This window comes from Haliotis rubra, unplaced genomic scaffold, assembly GCF_003918875.1.
Source record: "Haliotis rubra isolate DU_JTF1 unplaced genomic scaffold, ASM391887v1 Scf219, whole genome shotgun sequence".
Taxonomy (NCBI): Eukaryota; Metazoa; Mollusca; class Gastropoda; order Lepetellida; family Haliotidae; genus Haliotis; species Haliotis rubra.
The window spans coordinates 1,321,586-1,348,766 of NW_025766214.1; the positions used below are offsets into that span (position 1 = coordinate 1,321,586).

A 27,181-nucleotide genomic window follows, 5' to 3' on the forward strand; every position below is an offset into this window, starting at 1 on the left:
CTGAGATTCCAAGCACTAACAAACTCAGCTGTCATCTTTGATTGAAACCAGTCTCAGCTTCATTGGCCCATTTTTTTCTTCTGATAAAGTCATCAGCTCATTCTGTCATGGAAAAAGCTTTAATATACTCTATTATAATATAATCTATTATATAATATTATAATACTAAAGTTAAATTCATGAGGCTGGTTTTATCAGCGAATATGTCCAATTAGTTACAAAGTCCATACATGTTACTGTTACACATACTTATTCATTTTGATAATTTTATGCATCAGGATATACAGAAATATCCTACTGGGGCCAATGTTCAAAATGGCATGGAATTTCTCCTCAAACTAGAAGGGCAGAGATAGCACCTGAAGTATTTTAACAAATTCATATTAAAATACCACAACTAACAACATAAACAAGACATTGAAGGGATCCACATCCACTTGTGCTGGTTTCATTTTTGTCCCTTAGATATGTTGAAAAATATATGCACTCACTGGTCCTTAAGTTCTGTTCCCCAATTTGATACAAAGCATGAACCCATTTCTGGTGTCTCGTGCCATGTCAATGGATACCTCGGAAGGATGGGAAAGTCACATTAACTTGTGCGCCTAAGTGGCTGCAAGAGTTGAGATTGACATCCAATGATCGAGGGAAAAACAAAAGTGCTTTTGAGCAGCTGAGCTGGATATTGGCGCTATTCTATCATAATATCAGTATGTATGTTATTACTTGAATGCAACATTAAGATTGACATCCAGTGATCGAGGGAAAAAATACCAGCGCCTTGAGTGAGCAAGCACTAGTTGCCTGGATATGTGCGCTATATAAATATCCTATAATAAAAATAATAATAATCAGCACTAAAAACATAACAATCAAGCAGCTAAAAGCCATCTTAAACACTAACCTTGCATTGGAGGCCAAAAGTATTTTACTGCTGATATTATATGTTTAAGATACGTGGATCAGGAACCGATGGAAGCCCCTTGGCATCTTTCAGCATTTTTAATAAAATGACCACGACTGTCATCATTGTTAGTAGAGCTGTGTATTGTTGCCTGAGTGGCGAGACAATATATCCCGATATCAGTTTAATGAGGCGAGACAATACATCCCGATACCAGTTTAATGAGGCGAGACAATACATCCCGATACCAGTTTAATGAGGCGAGACAATACATCCGATACCAGTTTAATGAGGCGAGACAATATATCCCGATATCAGTTTAATGAGGCGAGACAATATATCCCGATACCAGTTTAATGAGGCGAGACAATACATCCTGATACCAGTTTAATGAGGCGAGACGATATATCCCGATACCAGTTTAATGAGGCGAGACGATTTATCCCGATACCAGTTTAATGAGGCGAGACGATATATCCCGATACCAGTTTAATGAGGCTAGACGATATATCCCGATACCAGTTTAATGAAGCGAGACAATATATCCCAATACCAGTTTAATGAGGCGAGACAATACATCCCAATACCAGTTTAATGAGGCGAGACAATATATCCCGATATCAGTTTAATGGGCGAGACAATATATCCCGATACCAGTTTAATGAATACATCCTGATACCAGTTTAATGAGGCGAGACGATATATCCCGATACCAGTTTAATGAGGCGAGACGATTTATCCCGATACCAGTTTAATGAGGCGAGACGATATATCCCGATACCAGTTTAATGAGGCTAGACGATATATCCCGATACCAGTTTAATGAAGCGAGACAATATATCCCAATACCAGTTTAATGAGGCGAGACAATATATCCTGATACCAGTTTAATGAGGCGAGACGATATATCCCGATACCAGTTTCATGAGGCGAGACGATATATCATGAAAGCATTGGCAAGGAACCTGCAAGACAATTATCACGATACAATGGTGGCGATACGATACGTACCCTGATACTTTACAATTTCTAATGACAGAACATATATGATGGATAAAATGACTGAAACTTTATTTGTTATACAGCAGAACTTGTGTTACATTCACACACACTTAAAAGGCTGTTCATCTAAAAAGGTTTCAGCATTTAATGCTTAAGAAAGTACAATCAAACATTATCAGTATACCTTGATCTAATATATATAAGTTTGAAACTGAAGTTTCCCTTTGAAAGTTGTGTTTCTGCAGTTTCCTTTGAAAACATTTCAATGTAATTTGCACCAGAATTCAGAATCACTGAAAAAAATCTCAATGCTCTCTAAATTTTATCTTCTCTTTGTTCTCTTTCTTAACAAAGCTAAGACATCGTTCATAGTTGTTAATAAAGGGTGTTATTTGTCAAACAACTAAAACATATTTCAATCACTTTAAAACAAGTATATTACAGTTCACAGAGTTTGAAAAATGTTCACATTCTTTCACTTATACACCAACTCCTTTGTTCATGTAACAAAGATAGCAGACACAAACAAATCCCTATAAGGTTCAATTTGTTTTTAAAATTCAAAGGATTTCAAAGAGACTCCCTTCCTATTCCTAATGCAATACTCCTTACAATGGTAAGTAGTATTTAGGTTGTATCTTGTGGCGATACATCGATGTATCATGGACCCTTGCGATATAAATATCCTAATATATATTGCCTAAATGTGTTTTGTATTGATGCACTCGTATCACGTAGTTGACGATGCAAACATCAATACAATCGATGAATCGTTATACATTTGTACCACTAATTGTTAGTAAACAAAAGTAAGTTCCAACTTCAGGCAGCCTCAGCCTGCCTAACACAACAGTTGTCACAGAAGTCATTTTATGGATTTCACAGAGAACTCTGGGAATGAGGTACCTCAGTGAGTGAGCTTAAATTTCTGCAGATTTTTAGCAATTTTCCAGCAATAGCATGGTGGGGGACACCATAAATGGGCTTCATACATTGTACCCATGTGGGGAATTGAACCCTGGTCTTCGGTGTGATGAGCGAATGCTTTATCCGCTAGGCTACCCCACCAACCCTGGTACCCCAGTGAGTATGGTCTTATGTAGCTTTCAGCAATATTCCAGCAATATCATGGTGGGGGACGCCAGAAATGAGCCTAACAGATCGTGAGGCCATAAGGCCATGATCTTCAGCATGACAAGCGGACGCTTTAGCCATTAGGCTACCCCTACACCCAAGGTACTTTTGTGAGTTGTTTGCAGTTCATATGGTCAAAAGGATATTCCCCTCTTTGCACACAATGACAATTCACATAATACATGAATAAAACATGAGTTATATATTATTTATTACACTAAATCATACAAACACATCCATACCTCAACAATGATGAAATGTCAACAATCACATTAACAATATCTCCAGGGGAGGTAACCCAGTGGCACGATGACTGCTCTCCTGGCCACCCTGAAACAACTCAGGAACTGCCCAACTAAAACTGTCTCATGGTGCCAGCATACGTGATGCTAATGAGATGATGCTCTTGAGGAATCTTTAACTGATATGATGCATATCAATGAGCATGTAACAGACTTCATGGGTAAAAACATTGTGAGGGAAGTACAATAAAACCCCATTAGACGGGAACCAGTAAGTGTCCACATCAGAACCATGCAGAATTACTTTGGAACCCTTTTGCATAAACATGAACACAAACACACACACAAACACTATTGCAAGTTTATACAACTTGACCAGAATCCTCATGTCCCACCACTAACCAATAGTAACAGAGCTACTAACTCCGAAACTGATTGCTTCCATATTTTCAGCCTTGTAGTTGTACCATGTGTACAGACGGTCTCCTTCTTTTCAAACTACAGTCCAGATTAAAACAGTTCCACTGTACACTAAACAGTTCTCCGGGTAAACTACACATTATCACAATGCTCTTCCTTTCTCCTCCCCATGTTTGTGATGACCTGCACATACATGCATACACACTACTGCAGTTACTGCTTCTGTCCTGGCATCATCATCCCAGCCATCCCTGGCATCATGTTCTGGCCGCCAGACACTGCAGCATTTGGACCAAGCAAGATCTGGAACAGGAGCATAATACACGTTCATCATGCTCAGTGCACAATTACAACAAACATACTCCATATAGGTTGATATACCATAGATAGGATGAATTACACCATGCAAGGTGGTATACGTAACAGACTGATATACCAATACACAGTGATAAACCGCTTTGATGGTGGAATATTCCATACAGGGTGACATACCACAAACAGGGCGATATACCCAAGAATGAGGATGATATACCAAACACAGGGCGATAAACTACTTACAGGGTGATATACTCCATACAGGGTGATATACTCCAAACAGGGTGATATACCTTAGACTCAGGATGATATACCACTTACAGGATGATATACCCCAGACAGAGTGATATACTCCAAACAGGATGATATACCTTAGACTCAGGATGATATACCACTTACAGGGTGATATACTCCAAACAGGGTGATATACCTTAGACTCAGGATGATATACCACATACAGGGTGGTGATCTGCATAGATTTTTGTAAGTATAACTGGGGAAACAGACACACACCCCACTCTAAAAAATGATCATATGCCAACAACATAAACCATTTGCAGCCCATATCAGACAATGTAACAAGTCATTGTTTGACATTTAGACATTAGTTGTGTAACTGGGATCATTACTTACCTAGGTTGATCTACACCATAAAATCTGAGCCAAGCACAGAGCAGACAAACTGGTGTTGAAGGACATGAATCACAATGCGGGCATTGCTCTAGGACGTTATGAAGTTTTGACAATTTGTCTTAGAGCATGCTATATTTTATTAATATGATGGCGAAAGACTTGTAAATATAGTATATACCTGTCGCTGTTGCTGTAGTTGTTGTTCATGTTGCTGTGCCCGCTCAGATTCAAACACTATTGGAAGCACCATAATAGCTGCTGATGAAGATGCAATCCAGAGCGCACAGCGACTGAAACTGAAGCCAATTTTGACTCCGGATAATGTGAAGCTGCTGATGGCTCCACATACATTCCGCACTGGCTCTGGGAACATCTCTGTCAGGCCCCATAGCCTTTCACTCAGTGTCTCATCAATGTCCTGACAAACACAAATGATACATGAGTCATCTCTCCTATACATAATGTTGAATTACTAGTATACAATAAATAAATTGATATTTCAATCCTACAATAGTACAATGGCCCATGGATTTAACAGGATTGTAGAAAATATGTCTTTTTCCTTATCACACTATTAATAAACTCATGGAAACGAATAAGGGAACAAATGAAAGTACAAGTGTTCCTTTATTCTTTTCCAGGTTTCTTCACCAGATTTGTATTGCACTGTTGGTGAAATTCTGGAAAAGAATAAAGGAACACTTGTACTTTCATGTGTTCCCTTATTCGTTTCCATGAGTATATTTACCTTCTGATGTTCAGAACAAAAATATGAACAAAAATGGTTTGGAAAACAAGTAAAATTGCTAAAACAAATGGCTGCTGTGGTCAAGCAAGCTCTCTATGAGACATGTGATTTGCCAAAGTCTCCAATCCCTTTGTATACATCATAATAATAATATGACATTTTAAGTAGTACAATAGACATTATGGCTAAGAAGATAGGCGCTCATAATTTTTGTAGCCTATAACTGTTACATAAGTGGAAAGAAACGGCCTTTAAATAAGCTCCTCAGAGCTTGTTGGCCAATCCATTCATGACTTGTATATTTGGGTTATAGCTGAAACGGACCCACGGCAGAACGGGTAGCCTGATCCCAACATTCATGACTGGTATATTTTCATGAATGAAATATGTTTAAAGCAAGTGGTAAGAAGTGACTAAATGGCTTGTTTGTCAGGTTCTGTGAATCAGTTGAATGTACATGATGTATGTGATCATGTCCATGATAGGTGCTCTTAACATCTTCCTATGGATTGTCTGGTCAAGATTTGATTATCTGAAGATTGCTTTTATAAACCCCATTTCACCATTCTCAACATACAAGGACAAACTGAAACTCTTGATTACAGTTACACCTGTGGTCTCTATTAAATAGTTCCACTGAATGTCTTCGTCCCTTCACTGACAGATCCAGAGGATGTGCAGGGGGACCCAACCTCCCTTTCTGTCAGACACCCTACATATAAACCACACACCCGACCAAAGTAACTTCATGACATATGTATTATGTGCACCATCACCATTCAAATACTTAATCCTCCTCTGAAATTATCTCACAAGTCCCCACCAGATGTTCACATCTAATCCTTGTCTAATCTGTGATTATGTGGGATAATCCCAGCTTAAATTCTAAGTTGGATGTTCACTGATAACCAACACAGTGGAGCCTGAGGGTTACATAATGTGTGCACAGGTTATGTTATGTAACATCATCATGATCAATGCTCTGTCTTCCTAATGTTTTGCATTTTGGAAAGATTCCTCTATGAGTAAAGGAGATAATGCATATCAGTGCACGTCAGTTAAAGTAACAAGACATAAAAGTAAAAGTAAAAGTATATTTACATAATCCCAATTGTCAAACAAAACAGGAAAAACTGTTTTATGTTAAAAACTACTAATTTCCATATTTCTAAAATGCTGAATTTGACTAATTCTTAGTTATTTTGTCGGCTCATGTGAATAAAGTGTATGCCAATTTTTTTCATACTGACTGAGTGAGTATGCAGATTTTAGCAATACCCATGTAGGGAATCAAATCACTTTAACCGCTAGGCTACCCCACTGCCTTCATATTGTGTGAACACAAATTCGCATCTATGTAGCACATTTTTATGGAGGACTACTATAAACATGATAAATGTGATGAGAATTTTGTCCCTAACTGCACTTTTAACTTGAACTCAAAAAACATCCTTTGATACAACTACGAGGTATACACTGTCATTTCACGTTACTCTATATGCAGATTTGTGGTGATCCATAATTTGTTTCTGAAAACGTTGTGTGAGATGTGCATTTAACAAGATTTTATTGTGGTTAGAAGATGCAATATCCAATTCAGGAAATAATGATAAATGTGACCGATACGTGAAAATGGTGGTGTTGTTGAAATATGTGTTTTGAGCGAATTTTAAAAGAAGTGACGTCTTAATCATGTCAGAATTCTGAAATGTGTTCGCTAAACTGGCTGGCAATCAAGCGAAGATACGCAACCATGTCAACACAAACCTCGTCATCCTCATCCTCGTCGATTGACAAATCTGCTGGACGTTGTATCTTCTCAATAACGCCTTCAACTTCTGACATAGTGCAATTATTTGAACCCGTGGCACTAATTATCTAACCTAAAGGTAACCTTTTAATCTCTCACTTCGCAAAGGCAAACGTGCTAACAGAAAGTAATTTGTTTCCGGTTTGCATTTTACGACATGAGAGAATTGCTATGGCTATCAATAATTAAACATGAGACAAGCGAATTCAACTATGGATCCTTGTATAACTATTGTTTTTGTATAAATGTAATTCGTTAAAAAATCTCCACTTTACGACATCTACAATTTTACTAGCGCTTCAATCAATATTACATCGACCATTTCATTTACTGGGGAAAAAACAGAAGAAAATAAAAACGTTTGCCTTCAGAAGATGTTCATTTTAAATGTTTTTCTATACCCACTGAACTATTTACTGCAGTGGAATAAGGCTCAGACTGTATTTGTTGAATTAACTTAACTTTACGGCTTTAGGCTTAAGTTAAAATGAAGAAAACACTTTAACTCTAATGTATAATATTAATGCAGAGGGGCGGTGGGGTAGCCTAATGGTTAAAGCGTTCGCTCGTCACGCCGAAGACCCGGGTTCGATTCCCCACATGGGTACAATGTGTGAAGCCCATTTCTGGTGTCCCCCGCCGTGATATTGCTGGAATATTGCTAAAAGCTGCGTAAAACCAAACTCACTCACTCACTTAATGGAGATAATATGAACGACTTACAGGAATATATATCGCTATGTACAGCTGACACAGTTAAACCAAGATCTAGATTTAATTCGGACAAAAAACTGTACTGCAATACAAGTTTTGGACAACAATTTCTTGCAAATAGTTTTTGGCACATTATGAGTGTCAGGAAACAGTATTCTTTTCCGTACAATGATTGATTACGATTCAAGTCCGTGTTTTCCAAAGTTAAAACGACTTACGTTTTGAAAAAGAAATGCCGAATAAATAAGTCGAATTTGACGTCATTCAAAGAAACATGACGTAATGATTTAATGTGCTATTTCTCATGTTAGTATACGAAATAAATTACAGAAATGTTACGGTAAAATTAAGCATGTCGCTTGTTTACTTACAGCAATCATGTGGCTTTTATATTATATGTATTTTTTGCATATCGTCCGAAAGACAAACAGAATGCCCAAGGGCCCTAAAAGATATCTTCAGATACAACACGAAATCTCTACGAAGCGTTTACAAGTTATGTATAACTTATTGTAAGCAAATAAAGTGGAAAGGCATTAAATTCTATTAAAGCGCACTTGTTGCGATTTACGACTGTTACTGTGTGTTATTTGATATATCAAATGCCAGTCAAGAACCAGTGAGATATACATGTGTAGTGTTGCTGTGGTGTGAAATAACACCCTCCCCTCGCAATCGCCACACCTATTAATTAGCAAGGTAGTGTAACAAATTAACTCATGTACACATGTACTCCTCATAACTCATAAGCTTACACGCCGAAAACACCCGTTAACATGCAATGGTCTCTGTTTATAACATATTCTTCATATACGAATGGAAAAAGGGGTGGAGCATGGAAATGATATTGGCAGATCCAGCTGACTGCATGGTCGATTCAAAGAAGACGCAGACGATGCAAAGGGTGGGTAACTCTAATTTCACTGCCTGCCAACCTCAACACAATATTGCCCTTGACCTGACATAAAAACAAACGTGAGTCGGATCTGGTGCTATCACGTATACGTCAGTTCAATGGACACCGTACAGGCATAGACTAATCCTCGTGGTTTGGGAGGAAGTCCACATTTTGCAGGGAAACGCGGAAACACAGTTGTGAAAAGGAAACACAGAGATATCCCCAGCGGAGGAGGGACACATCTTCAAGTGTAGAACACTAGAATGGCTGACACAAAGCAGAGGCTGGGGAGATGGTATTTTGGGGGGTTTGCCAGTGCAGGTGCAGCCTGTTGCACCCACCCGCTAGATTTATTGAAGGTGAGAGAATAACATTGTCGACAGGTGTTCAAATGCTACTCTGCTTAAACCGGTTGTATATATATAAAATTCTATACGCAAATACAGAAAATTTAGTTTCGACTCTTCCGCATCTCCTTATGCGTTTAAAAAATATTATATTTGTCTGAAATTGTCCGCGTAAGCTGACTTTTTTAAAAAAATGACCAAAAACCAATTGCAACATATAAGCATGGGAAAGTTAGTTATTTGTCACATGTTAGCTGAAATTCTATCAGAAATGATACGCGTGTTTTATACAGGTCAGCACACATTAACTTTGAGGTCGTTTGACAGAAATAGCACCTCAGAATGTTATATATTCTTATCACGTCGACCCATATACCTGTAAAGGTACATATGAATATGTGATTGCCATACCAAATAGGATTTTGAATTATTGTAGTATTTCAATTAGAGTAGACAATGAAGTGGTTTAACACATATATGCAATAAATATAATAACACATAATACATACAATGTTAGATCATTAGATAACTGCATGCGACATTATTGCACAATAATGAAACATTGAACATGTGGATGAGTGGAAAACTATATAATAATTCAATTAATAGCTAATAAAAGCTGTTACAAATGTCCCCATACATGTTTATATGTTATGTTAGGTCTATGGTCTTTGTAAAAGCTACTTGTATTTCAGTGACCAGTTTGAGACAAGTGCACTCAGTTTAGAATCCTGAATATATTCCTGTGCAATGTTATATTCAGGTTATGTCATTGTGGATCACCTGTGATTTGGATAAATGAAAAATATAAAACAATGGATTATAAACATATAGACACTGAAATATAGCAATTTTTCTGATAAACCTTCAGAAGGGCTAATGAAAACGCAATTCTAAATATCTTTGAGGGTATAAGGAGGATATATAATAGTGTGTAATGAATGAACTATTAATAGCCTCTGTGGTGTATACAGCATTATACAATGCTGTGTAACTTGGAGTAATATTTAAGAAGAGATTTTAGGTCTTGTATAGGGTTATTCAACTGTTTGTACAGCCATGACAATTAGACAACATTGTTAGGAAGTGTCACACATTTCACACTTTACCGTTATGGAGCTTAAAGCTGACCAGATGTAGAATGGCCACGACTCTGTTGTTATAATTTTTAAACACAAGGGCAGGTGGGGTAGCCTAATGGTTAAAGTAAAGTGTGTGCTTGACCTGGGTTTGATTCCTCAAATGGGTACATTGTGTGAAGCCCAATTCTGGTGTCCCCTGTTGTGATATTACTGGATTTTGGTGATTGACTGATCATTAAAAGTACAAAATGTGCTTGGGCAAGTAGGCCCATTGCTAAAAGCTGCCTAAAACCTCACTCACTCACTCACTTAAAAAGACAGTCTTCTCAATATATATTGCGGAGAATTATTTTATGGAAATAAATGTTCCACTTGTGAAACTGGAATAGGATTTCCAAACAGTATCACGATTAAGTGATATTATTATTTTTTCAATCTTACCACAACACAATTTTATAAACTTTTATTGAATTTTAACAGAAACAATTTAATACAAATACAATATTGTTTAACATCAGTTTAAACCCTATAACACCTATCTGTATCATTGATGACTGACATTGATGTACACTGTATTAACATGGTTAACTGATTGATACGCAGTGTGCAACATTTGTTATAGGCTCAGAGCATTAGCCAAGGGTAATTCTTGTGTTTCAATATGGAGAGACAGGCTGGCATGATGTAGCGGCGATATTGCTAATTATTCACAGGCAGCCATGACGCAGCTGTGATATAGCTGAGTGCAGTATAAACAACCTTCAAACAGTTCCAGTATCACCAGCACTGAACCTTTGCTCTACATATTATAGTGTTACCATCATCACACAGTGGGATGTTGCGGCGTCCTGATGGGGCATACTGTTGTGTAAAACGGCATCAATATAAGGCTCATAAATTCAAGATGATCAAAAGTTTTCTGACAAAAGTTTAACCTGAAATGTCTACAGAAACTTCTTAATGTAAATAAATACTCTACTGTTTATTGTAATTTTTGCAAGAAATCCTGTAAATGTCATGTGTAACTAGACAGTGTTTTTGGTGTTTGCAAAACAGGAATTGCAGTCCTGAATTTAAAGCAGAGCCACTGTGGTCCAGCTGTCTCGAGTGGACAGATCTGCATGTGCATAGAGATGATTTGCATTTTAGATTCAACTTGACAGCTTGTCTGCTGGTCACATTGTTTTTTTAACCTAGCTGAAAAAAAGACGATTACTGACTATGACCATAATTTACTGATAAGTGACTTGGCGCCCCCATCAGGACCCTCTAACAGTCAAGAATAACTTCCCATGACCTGTGTCTCACCACCACTGGCAGTTAGAGCTGGCAGTAGTACCGGTAGCCTCACATGACCTCCCCAAGACAGTGACCCCACTAGACTAATGCGTAGTCTCTGAATATATATAATTTTGATAGTAACAAACAAACCCATTCAAATTAAAAAGGAGCCCTAGGGAGACCAGAGATTCAGAACCTGAGGAAATCTAGACTTGCTTTATTTAGGGCTTTAGCACTGAAGAGAGGGCTTGGCAGTAGGGAAAATAATGTGGTTCAGGGACTGTGAGACAGGCTATGACCCCACATGTAGTTTGGTTCAGAGGGAGAAAGCAATGACAAGTTAATGGCATACACAGATACACAGATCCAGAGAGGGCTATTCTTGGGGGCTCAGTTTAATAGTTGTTCTAACATGAAACATGTATGTTTCATTTTTGAGTCACCAACTTCTAGAATGCCGATCAAACAACTTGTTCCAACATGATCTCTAGTTTGATTTCCTGTGATTTGGGTTTGGAGGTCGCAAAAAGGTTTAATTTCCATGAGATTGATTTAAAGGGTTTTTTTTCACAATATTATATGTCATATGTAGAATCTATGCTCTAGTTAGTGTGGCAAAAATACAATATGTAAAAGCAATATTATGTCATATGTACACTCTATGCTCAAGTTAGTGTGGCGAAAATACAATATTAGATTGGACAGATCTGCATGTGCATAGAGATGATTTGCATTTTATATTTATTTCCTGCTGTAAAAAGAAGATAACATTTTTCGCATACATAAGTTTTTTCATTTCCTTGTAGCCTATGCTAAATTGTATGTTAGTGAGCTTTAAATTTGCATTTACTTTTTATCCTTTGAAAATGTTTGATGCTAAACTCCGAAGCTGTTTATATTCCTTAGTACTAGTAATAGTTTTTGAAAAGTGTATTGGATCTATGGGTGCCTGAGTCAAAGTACATCCTTTTTTTAAAAAATAAATTGTCTATTTCAAGTCATATATGGTCTACTAGTTCTTAAAATTCTTGATAACTTTATTAAGTTCATAGTTGATCAGATATAGTATTAGGCTCCATCCGTCCGTTCGTATCGAATTGGAATATTTTAAGATTGTTGACTAGATTCTTTTCATATTTGGTACCTAGGTTCATCACAGTATAAGAAAGGTCCCAGTCAGGTTTGGTGACCTTGACCTTCATTTCAAAGTCACAAGGGGACACGTTTTACTCCTGTCAGCGAGATATCTCAAGAACCGTTCACTAGATTTTCTTCATATTCAACACCAAGCTTTATCTAGGGAAGGCGCAGGGCCATTCGATTTTGGTGACCATCACTTAATTTTCAAGGTCATGGCGACACTTTGAAGATTTCAGCATATTAACCTGCATGTTATGCTTGTCAGCGAGATACCTCAAGAACCATTCACTGGATTTACTTCATATTTGACATCAAGCTTTATCTAGGGAAGGCACAGGGCCCAGTCGATTTTGGTGACCTTCACTTAATTTTCAAGGTCATGATGACACTTTGAAGATTTCAGCACGTTAACCTGCATGTTATGTAGTGGTGTTCCGATGATCGAAAAAAATAGAAAATCGATCGAAAGAAGGATTAAAAATGATTATCGATTGTAAAAAAAATATTTTGATTAATCGGAATTTTGTTGTTGTTTTTGTATAACACCCTTGAATTAAGTATACTAACCATTTAATTTGATGAATATTTACTTACAAACATGCGCTCAACAGCGTAAAGCTATGCGCATTGTAAATTTTAACCACTTTTATTGTTTAATTACAATTCCAGTGTCTTACTTGCATGTGTGCATTTCATTGCATGTCAGTATTGGTTATAAAAACATTAATTAGAAAAAACCTGAGGAAAAACCCTTAAAATTGGTGATTACATTAAAAATGTATATATTTCGATTATAATCGATAATCGTTCACCACAAGTCCTCCGATAATCGATAGTGGATTTGGTTTCCGATTCCCAACACTAATGTTATGCTTGTCAGCGAGATACCTCAAGAACCGTTGAATAGATTCTTTTCATAGACAAGAACAAGACAAGAACCATTCACTGGGCTTTCTTCATATTTGACACCAAGCTTCATCTAGGGAAAGTGCAAGGCCCAGTCGATTTTGGTGACCTTCACTTAATTTTCAAGGTCACAAAGACACTTTGAAGATTTCAGCATGTTAAGTTGCATGTTATCATAGTCAGCAAGATATCGCAAAAACTATTCACTGGATTTTTTTCATATTTGACACCAAGCTTCATCTAATGAAGGCACAGGGCCAAGTCAATTTTGTTGACCTTCACATAGTTTTCAAGGTCACTGCGACACTTCAGCAGATTTCAGCATGTTTACCTGAATTCACTGGATTTTCTTCATAGATTTTCAAGACTTCCCTTGAATGTTTTTCAATAAGCATTTTCTTTAGTACCACTTTTGCACATTTCATACACTATGACATTCATGTCAAGGTCAAAGTCAGTCTTGAAAATATTTGTTTGTTTGAACAACTACAGAGCAAGATATCAAGAGAGGTTGACTGGTCATGTTTTTGTTGACTTTTAACTTCATCTTAAACTTTCATTACTTTTATGTCTGATACGATAATTTGCGGCAGGGGGATTATGTCACCTTAGTGACAATGCTTGTTGTATTTCAGCCCTAAAATAAGGTAGAAAGGTGACCCTGATAATGGAATGGAGACTCATTTCTGAAAAGTCACCATGACAAGACTAGGTCAAAATGACCTAACCGTTGACAACCTAGTCAAAATTGCAACACCAAAATGCCAGAATGTGAGGGCTGGCTAAAAGATTGATTATCAGACATATCGTCAAAAGGGAAAATTATTAACGATTATCGATGTGATATCTAAATTATGTTCATGACGCTGTTTTGTTTGTAATCCATGTGTATAAACATGTCACTGCTCCCCAGTGGTGTAAAATATATTCATTTTTGTCAGACATTTTTTGAGTTTTTGCTGAAAGTTATTTCTCGAATATTTGTCGATAATCGATCGATATTTTGTTAACGGTTATTGATCTCCATGATCTCCATGATAATCAGGCCTTACAAAATAGCCCCATGGTAAAGTGATATGTTGTTTAATGTCATTCTCTTCAAACCCTGAAATATCAGATAGACATAATGAGCTTGGAAACAGTAATTCAGAATTGAAAATTGTACGCCTGGAAAAGAATAAGCTCAACAATGACTTGTTAATGTGGTATTTGTGTTTGTAGGTTCACCGTCAGACACAACAGAAGGAGCGGATTGGTCTGGTAAAGATGGCTGTGAGGGTGGTCAAGTCTGATGGGGTGTTTGGACTTTACAATGGACTCTCTGCCTCCGTGCTCAGACAGGTATGCATTTCTGCAGGAATTTACACATAGATGCAATCTGTGCTAAATACTCTCACTCTACTAGCCCCAGCATGTATTTTTCATTATATTCAGTAGAGTTTACTCTCAGCATATCTACAGCCATCAGCTGGTCTTTGGGGCAGTGGGGTAGCCTAGTGGTTAAAGCGTTGGCTCGTCACGCCGAAGACCCGGGTTCGATTCCCCACATGGGCACAATGTGTTAAGCCCATTTCTGGTGTCCCCCGTCGTGATATTGCTGGAATATTGCTAAAAGCGGCGTAAAACTAAACTCAGTCAGTCAGTCAGTCAGCTGGTCTTTACTGGACTAGAAGAAATGTTTCCAGACTCTGACTTCAGTCTAGTGGCTAGTCTAGTGGCTAGTCTGTTTCACAGTCCCTGAACTGCATTATGTTACCTACTGCCCCGCGCCCCCTGCAATGCTAAAGCCCTAAATGAAGCAAGTCTAGATTTCCTCAGGTTCTGAATCTCCCTTCTCACTCGGGCTCCTTCTCAATATAAAGGAATTGTGTGTTTCTATCCAAATTATATTTATTTTGAGACCAGGTGTTAATCTAGCTAGTCTCTTAGCTAGTTGCTGCCTGTATAATTGATGGAACATATATTCTTACTCATTGTCAAAATTCTGACAATTTTTAGCTGAAAGATTTTAATTTTATGAAGATGATATTCAGGACATATTGTCTTGTCTGCACTGTTCATGACTTTAAGTTGTCCTGTTTGCAGTTGACCTATTCCATGACAAGGTTTGCCTTGTACGAAACAGTGAAGAAGAGGCTGGCAGCGGACGGCAAGACAATGCCGTTTTATCAGAAAATCCTAGTAGCATCAGTTTCCGGAGCAACAGGGGGGTTTGTGGGGACACCGGCAGATATGGTCAATGTCAGGTATGACAATTCTTCAATATTGCTCCTATTTCTTTAGATTCTGTTCTGACTTACAATTTTTCAAACCTGATCAGTTAAAGAAAAAATTAGGCCAGAACGATATGTTATTAGTTTTATAATCTTGGAGGCAAAATGTATATATTTCGACATGACCAGGTTAAAGTTAATTAGTCCAGGTTGACGGAACGCTCCCAATGGTGAGATTGTATCTAAACTTACAATGACCGTAACTTAGTGTACATGTATAGTTAAATGAGTTTTAGGTTGATTTTAAAGAAAAGCATAAAAACATTTAATGGTTTATTTCTTTAAAATGAAACACAGACACAAGAAGATTCGGTTTTAGGAATATATGAAACAATGGTGGCTCTGAAATGGAACCAGCCAGGGCCCCTTTCCACAAAGCAATCATGTATGCTGAGGTGATTGTATCTTCTTTACTTTAACATAGACTTACGATGGTTGTAACTGCTAGGATCACTTTGTGGAACGATGCCGAGGTTAATTGGTCTGATGCTTGGCCTCTTTATGAGAAGTGATCTTAGGTCTACAACTGATGTAGGAATATGTTTACCAGCAGGTATTGACCGCCTCCGTGGTGTAGTGGTTAGAGCGTCCGCCCGGAGAGCGGAAGGTCGCGGGTTCGATCCCCGACTGCGTCATACCAAAAAGACGTTAAAATATGGTACTTGTTGGTCCCTGCCTGGCGCTCGGCATTAATGGGTACAACAGGGACTGGTTGGCTCGGAGTCAGTATAATGTGTCTGAGTGGGGTATTCATGCTTCACTGCGGCATGGTATCTCAGTGAGCTAGCACTATAAAACCAGCTTTAGTCTGGGCTAGTACAAGCAGCCGCACATACACATACACATGCATGCACATCGTCATATGAGCGAAATATTCTCAAGCATGATGTAAAACCCAATTTCACCTCACCTCACCTCACCTCACCTCACCACCTCACCTCACACCACCTCACCTCACCTCACCGCACCGCATGGGAGCTACTATCGTCTTGGCATCAAGATGAGTTTGTGGAAAAGATCCCAGAACTGACTTGATTTGACTGGTGTGCAGTAGATGTATGTTATTTGTTGGTTGCCACTGATTGCAGAAGATCTTTTTTCAGAATGCAGAATGACATCAAACTGCCCCCTGAACAAAGGAGAAAGTAAGTATCTTGTTACATCTACTGTTACTATTTTGATGCAAACATTCATCCACAAATATTTATATTTTGCTTTTCAGAATTAATTTTTTTATTTTGTTCACTGCATGCATGCTAGGTCCTCCACGATGCATATTTGGTTCAGATGATTTTGTTTTCTTAGTTCACAAGAACTGTAAATGGACATAAGTGTCAAAGTGTATATGTCATACAGATGTTACAAAACGCTCTCGTACAGGTTCGGTTTGGTTTGTTGTTTAATGCCGCACTCAGCAATATTCCAGCTATATGGAGGTGGTTTGTAAATAATAGAGTCTGGACCAGACAATCCAGTGATAAACACCGTGAGCATCGTTCAGTGCAATAGGGAACTGATGACATGTGTCAACCAAGACAGCGAGTCTGACCCCGATCCCATTAGTCGCCTCTTATGACAAGCAATGGACTACTGAAGATCAATTCTAACCCGGATCTTCATGGGTCACAAGAACTGTAAATGGACATGATATAAGTGTCAAAGTGTATATGTCATACGGATGTTACAAAACTCTCTCATACAGGAATTCCAATAATTGAAACAATTCCACATGATACACATGTACCAGTAATTGTATGTTTACTCACTCACTCACTGGAGTATGTGTAAACCTTTCCATCTCAATCAGTCTTAATGGTTCCCCCTTACAATGTTCACAATGGGACTCTGGTCAACAGGACAAAAGGGGTCATAGGGTCAACCACAACATAGAGCTAATTAACCTCCACCTGTCATCAAAGCAACTGACTGACCAAGCGGAAAGTCCATGTGATGCAGAATTGGTCGCTGTGTTCGACAACTTCACAGATATGACCAAATTGATATTGTTCAGGTCAACAGCCATTAGGGGAAATTGTTCTGAGCATGTAGATAACCACAAAGAATGACAACCCAACCCCATGCTCAACTAACCCTTCCCCAACCCCCCTAAATATAGGCAAATCCATCTGACAGTACATACAATACTGTAAAAAGGGATATATCTCTAGTATTAAATGTAATTTGTTATTTTTACACAAGTATATAGATTGAGGAAACATTATATTGGGTTTTGTTTCTTCTTCTCTGCTTATGTTTTAATTGGTTGTTCAATTTGCCCTTTTGTTAGTTGACTCAATGGCACTCTCTAATAGACTGGTCATTCATGTCCATGGTTTGTCTGGAAGCTTAATGAGCAGCATGTGACAGCTTGTGGATGTCATTGAACGGACACCTGCTTCATGCCATTGCAGTGTAGTCAGATTTTATTGTACACATATTCATTTTGTGAAATTGACATTTCAGCTGTGTGTCTTGTGTTAGTGAAACTAATTTGGTCACAACTTCATTAGAAATGTGCAGTTGCATCACATTGTCCATTTATAGTTTAGTCAGATTAAAATATTTAAATTAATGTAAAAATCTGTTTCCTGTAACAGATCTCTGTATGTTCTCTTTGTCTACACTCTTTGTATGTCTTTTGTATATATGTCAATTGTGATGTAAAAAGACGATCATGTCAATGTTTTTGGGAGAAGGCTACCTGAGTTGTGAAAACTTGTGCTCAGTCCATTTTCCTTGTGAATAAAATATGTTTAATTGAAAACAATTTACCGGTACAAATCAATTGTCCTGCCAGAGTGCCTTATATCCTGTTAATGTGTTAATAGTGTTAAAGTTCATATGTATATGTAAAAACTTGACCTTTTTCTAAAAGGCATTTTTTATTCATAGCTTTCAGGCCTGGAAACCATGCCAATTTACACAGGGGGGTTCATAAAGACTAGACTACCAGTTGTCGAACTCTCGAATCTTTTAAAGAACAAACTCTTTTAACTATTACATATGAAAGATTTGTGGTTAGACTTATGCGGAACACCAAATTCATTCTTAAAACTTGTGGTTAATTAATACCGAAGCGATTAAAAGTTGCCAAAAAGTAGCCTGTTTCACTCTCACCGCCAACGAAACCACAGACAGGTTACGTAACTCTGTCGCCAGAGCACTGCAGTGACGTCATATGAGGAACGATTTTCAGTTAGTTGTATAGAAAGTGTTTAGCACGCTCATCATTTTGATGATTTCTCGACATCAACGGCGACATGCCAAATCGTTGTTTGTCGTCAATTGCTCCTAGGGGTCAGGTGATGGGGTCACCATGCACAGATTTCCACAGGACCCGCGCAGTTCGTTGCGAAATGGGTTATGTTTGTGAGTGCGGCGGCGCTGTTGTGGAAGCCTGAAGCGATATCTTACTTGTGTTCAGATCGGCTTCACGGAAGTTAAAGAATCAAAACTACTTACTAGTTGTAGTAAAATATGTATATGATTGATGACCATAAAGATTTTCCATGACGCAACTTGTAACATTACGATTTCTTCCTCGAAGTGAGGTTGTGGTCGAAGTAACAATAATATTGTAAGTAGTATTATATTGACACCCACCTCGCTTCCACGAGAAATTGTTATGTTATAAGCTATGTCATGCAAAATCCTATTGGCCATCAATCAAATACATATTTTACTACTAGTAGAAAGTAGTTTGGATTTTGTAACTTCGGTGAAAACAAACCTAAGTAGCATTTATCCTCAGACTGGCGTATGTTAAGCGACAGGGCTACGCCATTTTGAAAATCGTAAAGTGACAGGCTAAAGTCTGTTAGAATTAATGAGATTATGGTTTGTTTTCATCAAGTTTGAAAATCAAAACTACTTTCTACTAAGAAGTTAAATATGTATTTGCATCATAACCAAAAGGAGTTTGCATGAGACAACTTATAACATAACGATTTCTTCCACGGAAGGCGAGGTTGGGGTCGAAGTGACAATACTGCGCGATATATTTCTTGCTACATTCATTTGGTTAACGTCCACTCACCAGTATGTAGATACTAGTCAATGCACGTCTTTATATGTGGTCTTATAATCCTAATTAGTTTATTATCATACTTGTATGCATTTTGAAACAAATTAAAAAGCAGACTATCTGCTGATACTTATAGTGAATTTATAACAGAACTGTAATATCTAGACATTTTATAGTTTGCCAATGTGAATCATAATTCGCACACACACCCTAGTGTAAGTTGTCTGTCTCATTACACTTCACGGGCGAAAACAATGATTCTGTTGAATGCTACGACAAATGAATAAAAACAAAATGCAAATATTAAAATTAAAACAGATTAAAGTTATAGGAACAATGTCAGGCTATTACCTTGTTCGAGGAATGTATCCATCAATATCCACAAAAACGAGTGATATGCCATTCATCTGCAGCTGTTCCAAGTGATGTGTCTTTTAACAGTTTAATATACGAAAAAGTGATAAATCTTTTCAGGTATTTCACATTGGTGTATAGTCTCATTGGTCACCCAAGATAGCACACCTGGCAACTAATTGCATAATGTCCGCCTTTCTTTAAAAACAGTAATTTAGTTAGCCAATAATGGGCAATCAATCAATGTATTGCCGGTTAATCCTTTGAAAGAAGGACGTTGTTTTACACAGACACCCATTACACGACAGAGTGTATTCAGTATAGACTAGTAAATCTACATACATAAACACTACCTTTTGACAAATCTGCTGTGTAAAATAAAAGTAATTAATCAATCAGCGTGTTATCGGTTAATCCTTTGATCGATGTTTATAATGTTGAATATTTACTCCAGACACAAGAAATGCCAAATGGGAACCTTTGTCGGGTAATCTAAGTGTGTTACCACTAATTATACCTGTTATAAATTCATTAACTGACCATCAAGTGAATGATGACAAATAACATGTGTAGGTTATACCACCTAACACGGGTTACAACAAGGGAGTATTAATTACTGTATTGCATGTGAAAACTTATGGGCTGACACTGTTTTGAAAATACAAACAGATTTTTACATGACATGATTAAATATCGAGGTAAAAAAACACAGAAATAGGATCAATTTGGATCAGTCATTATACAAATAAGGCCTAACGACACCAAGCGATTTTGACAGAATCGTCTATGAAAACAAGTTGTAACTCGAAACTAGGCAAAGCAGGAGACAAAATTAAATGACAGTAGATTGTGAGAACATATAGCTTTCATTTTCCACAACAGTTGTCACGATTTCAGTTTATACAAACCTGTAAACACGATAATTTACCCCTGAAATGTACATGAATTCTGCATCGGCCCTCATAGCTATTCCTCATATGACGTCACAGAGACTTCCCACTCTGATTGGTTGAAATTTCATTCAAGGGTGAGAATTGTGCACTGTTGTCAAAAGGTCGATTTAAGTTAATTAAAGACCGAAGTGAGTAGTTTTAATGAGGGGGTTTCATTTATAACGATGCCAATTAGTGATTTATGTATTTGTACCCCTAGAGTATATGTGATCTTTTTAAGCCTTGATGGCTGAATGGGTTAAATCGCTGAGTTTGTGTTCAAATCACAGATAGGACTCAACTACTAAAAGTATAAGAATGTGTAACCCCAAATATGACATGTTAACTTGATCACTTTCTGAAAGGAATTGTGTCATTATACTTAAAGGGAGGCAACTCACCAGTATCAGTGTGTTTGCTTGGTGCATGTGGCATATGGGTTCTCCCAAATTGTTTCGGCGTAAAACATACTGACATTCTGACAATGACTGGCTCTGATGGTTACATAGACTAACATCTTGTGAATATACAGGAAAAACAGTTCGTAAATTACCATCATAAATATCATAGAAAGGGATCCAGAGACTTCATTTGCAGAAACTGTGGTAGTTTAGATTTATTGTAGACACATTGTAGACTTGCATAGGCTATATTGGATATATTTGTTTCAGGGTCTGTATAAAAGACTAAAAGTTACAGAGTATTCCATTATCTGGTGATTCTTGAAAATGCCCCAGACAGCCCTGTGTGTTGGTAGAGCTGTTTTTCATGGACTAGTTTCTATGGGTGATTCTGAAAAGCTAAGAAGTCGAAAGTCAGGTGGGGTACAATTGAGTGAAGCCCATTTCTGGTGTCCCCGCCGTGATATTGCTGGAATATTGCTAAAAGCTCAGTCAGTCAGTCAGTTTATGGACTAATCAGGTGGTTAATGCATGATTGTCTCATTGGACACTGTTGCCCATTGCGTATGTTGCTTTGATATGGATGTAGTACTTCTTGCAACACAATTTTGATTCAGAATAAGGAAATGATGTATTTGCATTCACAGATTGTTTGTGTTTCAGCTACAAGCATGCCATAGATGGACTGTATCGTGTGTTTCGACATGAGGGTGTTTTGAAACTGTTTTCAGGGGCATCCATGGCCAGTTCCAGGGCCATCTTTGTTACTGTCGGGCAGGTAAGAGCACCTTATGAAAAATAATTTGTTCATAGGCTTAACGTTACCACTACTATAATTATATTTTACTTCTGGATACTTATTCTGGGTACTTGTCTTGGGCTCATAAGTACTTGTGCAGAGTTACATCCATTTAGGCAAGCTAGAAATTTGGGTTCATGGGTTTGAAGTTTTTTCTAAATTTTTAAATGTTTGTCGGTTTGTCAGCACCATGCCCATGCTTGTGGGTTCACGTAAGTGGAGAACTGCCTCTCCTCAGGCTTTCTTCCACTGATGTGCTGCCTAGAATACTGTTGGAAACATAGTTATAGCCAACTCACTCACCTTCTCCTATGAGTTTGGCTGTGGGGCAGTCCAGTGGTTAAAGTGTTTGCCCGCTGCGTGATATTGCTAGAATGCTAAAAGCAGCATAAAACTCATTCCCCACTGGGTTATTCAATGTGTGAAGCCCATTTCTGGTGTTCCCCACCCTGATATTGCTAGAATATTGCTAAAAGCAGCATAAAACTCAACTTACTCACTCACTCACTCTTATATGAGTTATTCTTCAAGAAGACTTGTTCATCATGAGTAACATAAGTTACAAAGTGTTTGAATTTTAAGATTGATCTGTTATTAATGACAAGATAATGTGTATGATCAGTTTCCTTATTATATTACAGTTGTAATTACCTCTTCTTGATAATGGTGGTAACATTAGGACTGGCTAAATATTGATCAGTTGTCAATAATTATTGGACAAGTAATTTGAGCAAAAATTAACAAGAGAAGTAACATAAAACCAACATATTTCACGTCGCTGATGACTGGTGAAACATATGTGCATGAATTAAAAACAGTGTTCTGAGCATATTTAGAAACGGACGATGAATAGCGATGTAACTTTGTGTATTGTGTGTAAATTTTAACTTTATTTCCTCACAATAGTTTACTGATACTGATGACTTGAGTTTTTCATAAAATAATCGTCAATAATTCTTCCTATCAACAATATTTCTGATTAGGCCAGACCCATTCTTGTTTTACAAACTTTTGTCCTCAGAAAACCTAAAGGCAGGAGGGAAAAAAAAATAGAAATAAAATGAACAGTCAAAGTAATATTCCTTCTAAATACTAAAAGTATTTTACTTTTGGGAATTTATGAAGTGTATATGGGGCAAAAAAACAATCTAAAAGAAGTTTTCTTGTAAGTTTACATTTTTGGCCAATAAAAACATTAGGATTTTATTTTTTGAGCGGGAAAATTAATTTTAATTTTTTTCTTATTCTTGAAAAAATACGACTGGCGGATCCGTAAAACAAGAAATAAAATTGGTCTGGCCTTAGCTATATATATATATATATGTGTGTGTGTGTGTGTGTGTGTATGTATGTATATGCATATGTGTATATATATAGCCCTAGGTAAAATGCTACAATTGCATATTGTCCACACTATCATGTGATCAGTTTCAAGTTACAAGTTATGTAACATACAGGAGATCACATATCCCACTGAGTGTATTGTGTCTTGTTTCAGCTGGCCTGCTACGATCAGATTAAAGGGATACTGTTGAACACTTCAGTGTTTGAAGACAACCTCATCTTACATTTCACATGTAGTGTTATGGCAGTAAGTGTTGTAGTGTTGTAGTAAATGGCTTCTCTACATATGCAGATTCATCATTTGTCTGACATATTAAACTCCATATCCTGACATCCTGTTAGACAGTCACTATATTTTCTCTTAAGTTTAGGGGCGGTGGGGTAGCCTAATGGTTAAAGCGTTGGCTCGTCACGCCGAAGACCCGGGTTCGATTCCCCACATGGGTACAATGTGTGAAGCCCATTTCTGGTGTCCCCCGCCATGATGTTGCTGGAATATTGCTAAAAGCGGCGTAAAACCAAACTCAGTCAGTCAGTCAGTCTCTTAAGTTAGAATGATCCCAGTGACCTATGTTTGTCAGAGTGAATGAATATTGTTTTATGACACATCAGCAGTTTTGCAGCTATTTGTGGCTCTGATTAGAATTAGGACTACATTCAGGGCTGTAGGGAGCCCAGGGGGGCAGCTTATCTTGTATTCTTTTTACAGATTAATTTTTGTGCATCAAACTATTGCTATAACACTGTTTTAACGTGGATGGTGCCCCCCTTATTAATAAAAGTTAAGTACGGCCCTGTATATGGATGGTGAGGTTTGATGACTTGAAATATTGTTTCTCAAAGTGAAGAGTTGCTAACAATATTAATAACCAGAGTGTCTGGCCTTGACTTGATGATTTGAGGCCTCTGTCATTCAACTATGGTAAAACTCAGTGCAATGTTAGGCAACAAAGAAATATAGTGTAATGATACATGTTATTGACAATGTATATGATTTTTCTTCAGGGTACTATAGCAACGTTTTTGACTCAGCCTCTCGATGTGATGAAGACGAGGATGATGAATGCTAAACCCGGGCCAGTATAAAGTAAGTTGATAACTGACTGAACAGGGTTAGAGACATGGAGATCAGCAGAAATCTTTAAGAATGTTTACATTTTCCCCTCAAATGTAGTTATTAATACCAGTAGAGAATCTGAAAAGAATCGTTGATTACTTGGATTTTGTCATGTGTTTACCGTCATGTGTTATGTCTTGTGGATATGTGACCTTCACCTTCCAGTTCAGTCCCTTGTATCTCATGCCCTTATATTGTAAGAATTGAAAAGTTCACCAGGATATGATTTTTTATATTTGTGTGGGATGTTAATTTTAGGATCAGATTGAGTTGAGAGAAAAAGACAAATGTCTTTTATATCTGAAAATGTCTATAGTACATTGTATCAAAAACAACATCCATGATGCCCTGTTTGAATGTTGTGCCCATGGGAATACTGGAATAGTTTTATATTTTTACTTTCAGAATTTGTTAGCCTGTTTCCTTGATATAGGAAAGGTTGGACCTTTAGGATTTTTTAAGGTAAGAAATCTTCAAGACAAATGTGTACTTACTTTACAAGTATGTGATAACATGAATGTGTACAGTCCATATTTTTTTGGTCTTATATTAATGTAAACAAATCAGTCCTAACACTCCTCTCTTGCCTGTCGCATTTCACCATTATGCCCGATATTGACAAAACAAGCATTGTTCGTGTATTCATCAGAGGTAGGACACTTTCTCTGTAGACCCGTGAAGATCCGGGGTAGAATAGGTCTTCAGCAACCCATGCTTGCCACAAAAGGTGACTATGCTTGTTGTAAGAGGCGACTAACGAGATCAGGTGGTCAGGCTCGCTGACTTGGTTGACTCATGACATCGGTTCCCAATTGGGCAGATCAATGCTCATGCTGTTGATCACTGGATTGTCTGGTCCAGACTCGATTATTTACAGACCGCCACCATATAGCTGGAGTATTGCTGAGTGTGGCGTAAAACTAAACTCACTCACTCACTCACTTTCTCTGTAAGCAAGGCAGCAAGGGTCAAACTATTGTTGGCAAGGACCTCTCTTCCTCTGTTAGATGTGTGTGTTTTTTGTTACAGGGCTTCATCCCAGCGTTTGTAAGACTGGGACCCCATACTGTACTCACCTTCATCTTCTTTGAGCAGCTGAGGCAGAACTTTGGAGAAATAAAGGCGTGATCTCATTTTGCTGGAGCAGGTGCTTGTCAAGAGAATGAAATCTCAGGGTCACCTCCACAGTTGTAATTAGGTTGCCTTGTTTTACAAGTTTTAAACAATGTAGATATGTGAAGGCCAGACCAGTGTTTTTTCGTGATTTGGGGAATTTAGAGGAGAAAATGCCAGTGCCTTTTGTTTGAAAAAAAGAACAATAGGGTCAGGGTAGACCAGAGATTATTTGCAAAGGCAATAGTATAGAAGCTTCAAAATAAATATCACAATGTTTGGGAGGATATTTTTAGAATGTCTGTCGATGAGAAGTAAACTTGTTCCATCATCATGGAAAAATGTGTTTGGGTTAAGTTTGTTTTGGTTTTAAAGCAAGCAGGTGGTTCTATTTTAACAAATTCGATGGTAACTCCTCACTGTCACAAGAAACAGGAGCTGGTCTGGCTGAAATGCCTTTTGTAATTACGCAGCAATACATCAGTTCTAATCACATGTCCATAGAAGACTATTGTCATCACCATAATTACCAGCCTAATCGGATTGCTGTAAGGTTTTACTTTGATTGCTGTAAGGTTTTACTTTGATTAGACTGCCAACACTGCCTTCAATGATTTTTCAAACTGTTTCTCATTAGAAATTATTGTTCCATGTTCTTCAAAAGTGCCCTGGAGAGATTTGCTAGCATTTGTTTACGACTCTTAGTAAGATCAAGGATTTAACAGAAACTCACCCGAACAGTTTGCTAACCAATCAACTTACAGAAATGTTTGTGATTACAGTCATCGTGTGTATTTATCGCGATTTCCGACAGGTACTTCGAGTTATGCATTTTCATTTAAAGTATTTTATGAATTTAATATTAAACTTGTTTTTTATACCTTCTCTTGGATGGGTTGGAAAAGATCAGGGTGCCATTGTACAAAGCGATCATAACGCTAAGTTGATCATAACTCCCATACCTTAACATAGACTTACGACAGTCTTAGCGCTAAGGTTGTTTAACCCTGGCCTAAAGAGTCAAATGTCAAAGTCAGCATTTGGTCTTTCCAGGGTATTGTTATATCATTGTTAGTTTCCAGGCATGTTACATCTCCACAGGTATGAATCTTTGTTTGCATGTGTCTCTCCATGTCCTACCAATTCTAATGTTTGCGCTATGTCAATCAAAGTTCAAGGTCATCTTTGAGGTTATTGTGAAACATGTTTGTGTGATTCATTGTCGGTTACTCTTTTACTTCTACAGTC

General features: G+C 37.6%; 2 protein-coding genes across 2 annotated transcripts; one reads left to right on the forward strand and one right to left on the reverse strand.

Annotated features, from left to right (window-relative positions):
* Positions 1–3,234: 3,234 nt before the first annotated feature.
* On the reverse strand, positions 3,235–7,336 carry LOC124277186 (mitochondrial import receptor subunit TOM22 homolog). Its single transcript, XM_046712856.1, has 3 exons — positions 7,166–7,336; positions 4,829–5,068; positions 3,235–4,005 (listed from the first exon to the last, which is right to left on the reverse strand). The coding sequence occupies exons 1-3, from the start codon at positions 7,241–7,243 to the stop codon at positions 3,916–3,918; spliced, it is 408 nt and encodes a 135-aa protein (XP_046568812.1). The 5' UTR covers positions 7,244–7,336; the 3' UTR covers positions 3,235–3,915.
* Positions 7,337–8,862: 1,526 nt separating this feature from the next.
* LOC124277185 (mitochondrial dicarboxylate carrier-like) lies at positions 8,863–26,661 on the forward strand. Its single transcript, XM_046712855.1, is given in 10 exon segments — positions 8,863–9,179; positions 14,798–14,917; positions 15,662–15,822; positions 16,953–16,994; positions 22,224–22,338; positions 23,858–23,950; positions 24,709–24,774; positions 24,776–24,790; positions 25,226–25,282; positions 25,850–26,661. Coding segments are annotated over 10 exon segments (864 nt in total). The 5' UTR covers positions 8,863–9,083; the 3' UTR covers positions 25,949–26,661.
* Positions 26,662–27,181: the final 520 nt, after the last annotated feature.

What these genes read in the sequence shown, in the direction of transcription:
- LOC124277186 (XM_046712856.1), bottom strand. Translation starts at nt 7,243, where the DNA reads ATGTCAGAAGTTGAAGGCGTTATTGAGAAGATACAACGTCCAGCAGAT. An exon ending in ACGAGGATGAGGATGACGAG is followed by an intron (nt 5,069 to 7,165) that starts GTTTGTGTTGAC and finishes TGTGTTTGTCAG; the next exon opens with GACATTGATGAGACACTGAG. An exon ending in AACTACAGCAACAGCGACAG is followed by an intron (nt 4,006 to 4,828) that starts GTATATACTATA and finishes CTCCTGTTCCAG; the next exon opens with ATCTTGCTTGGTCCAAATGC.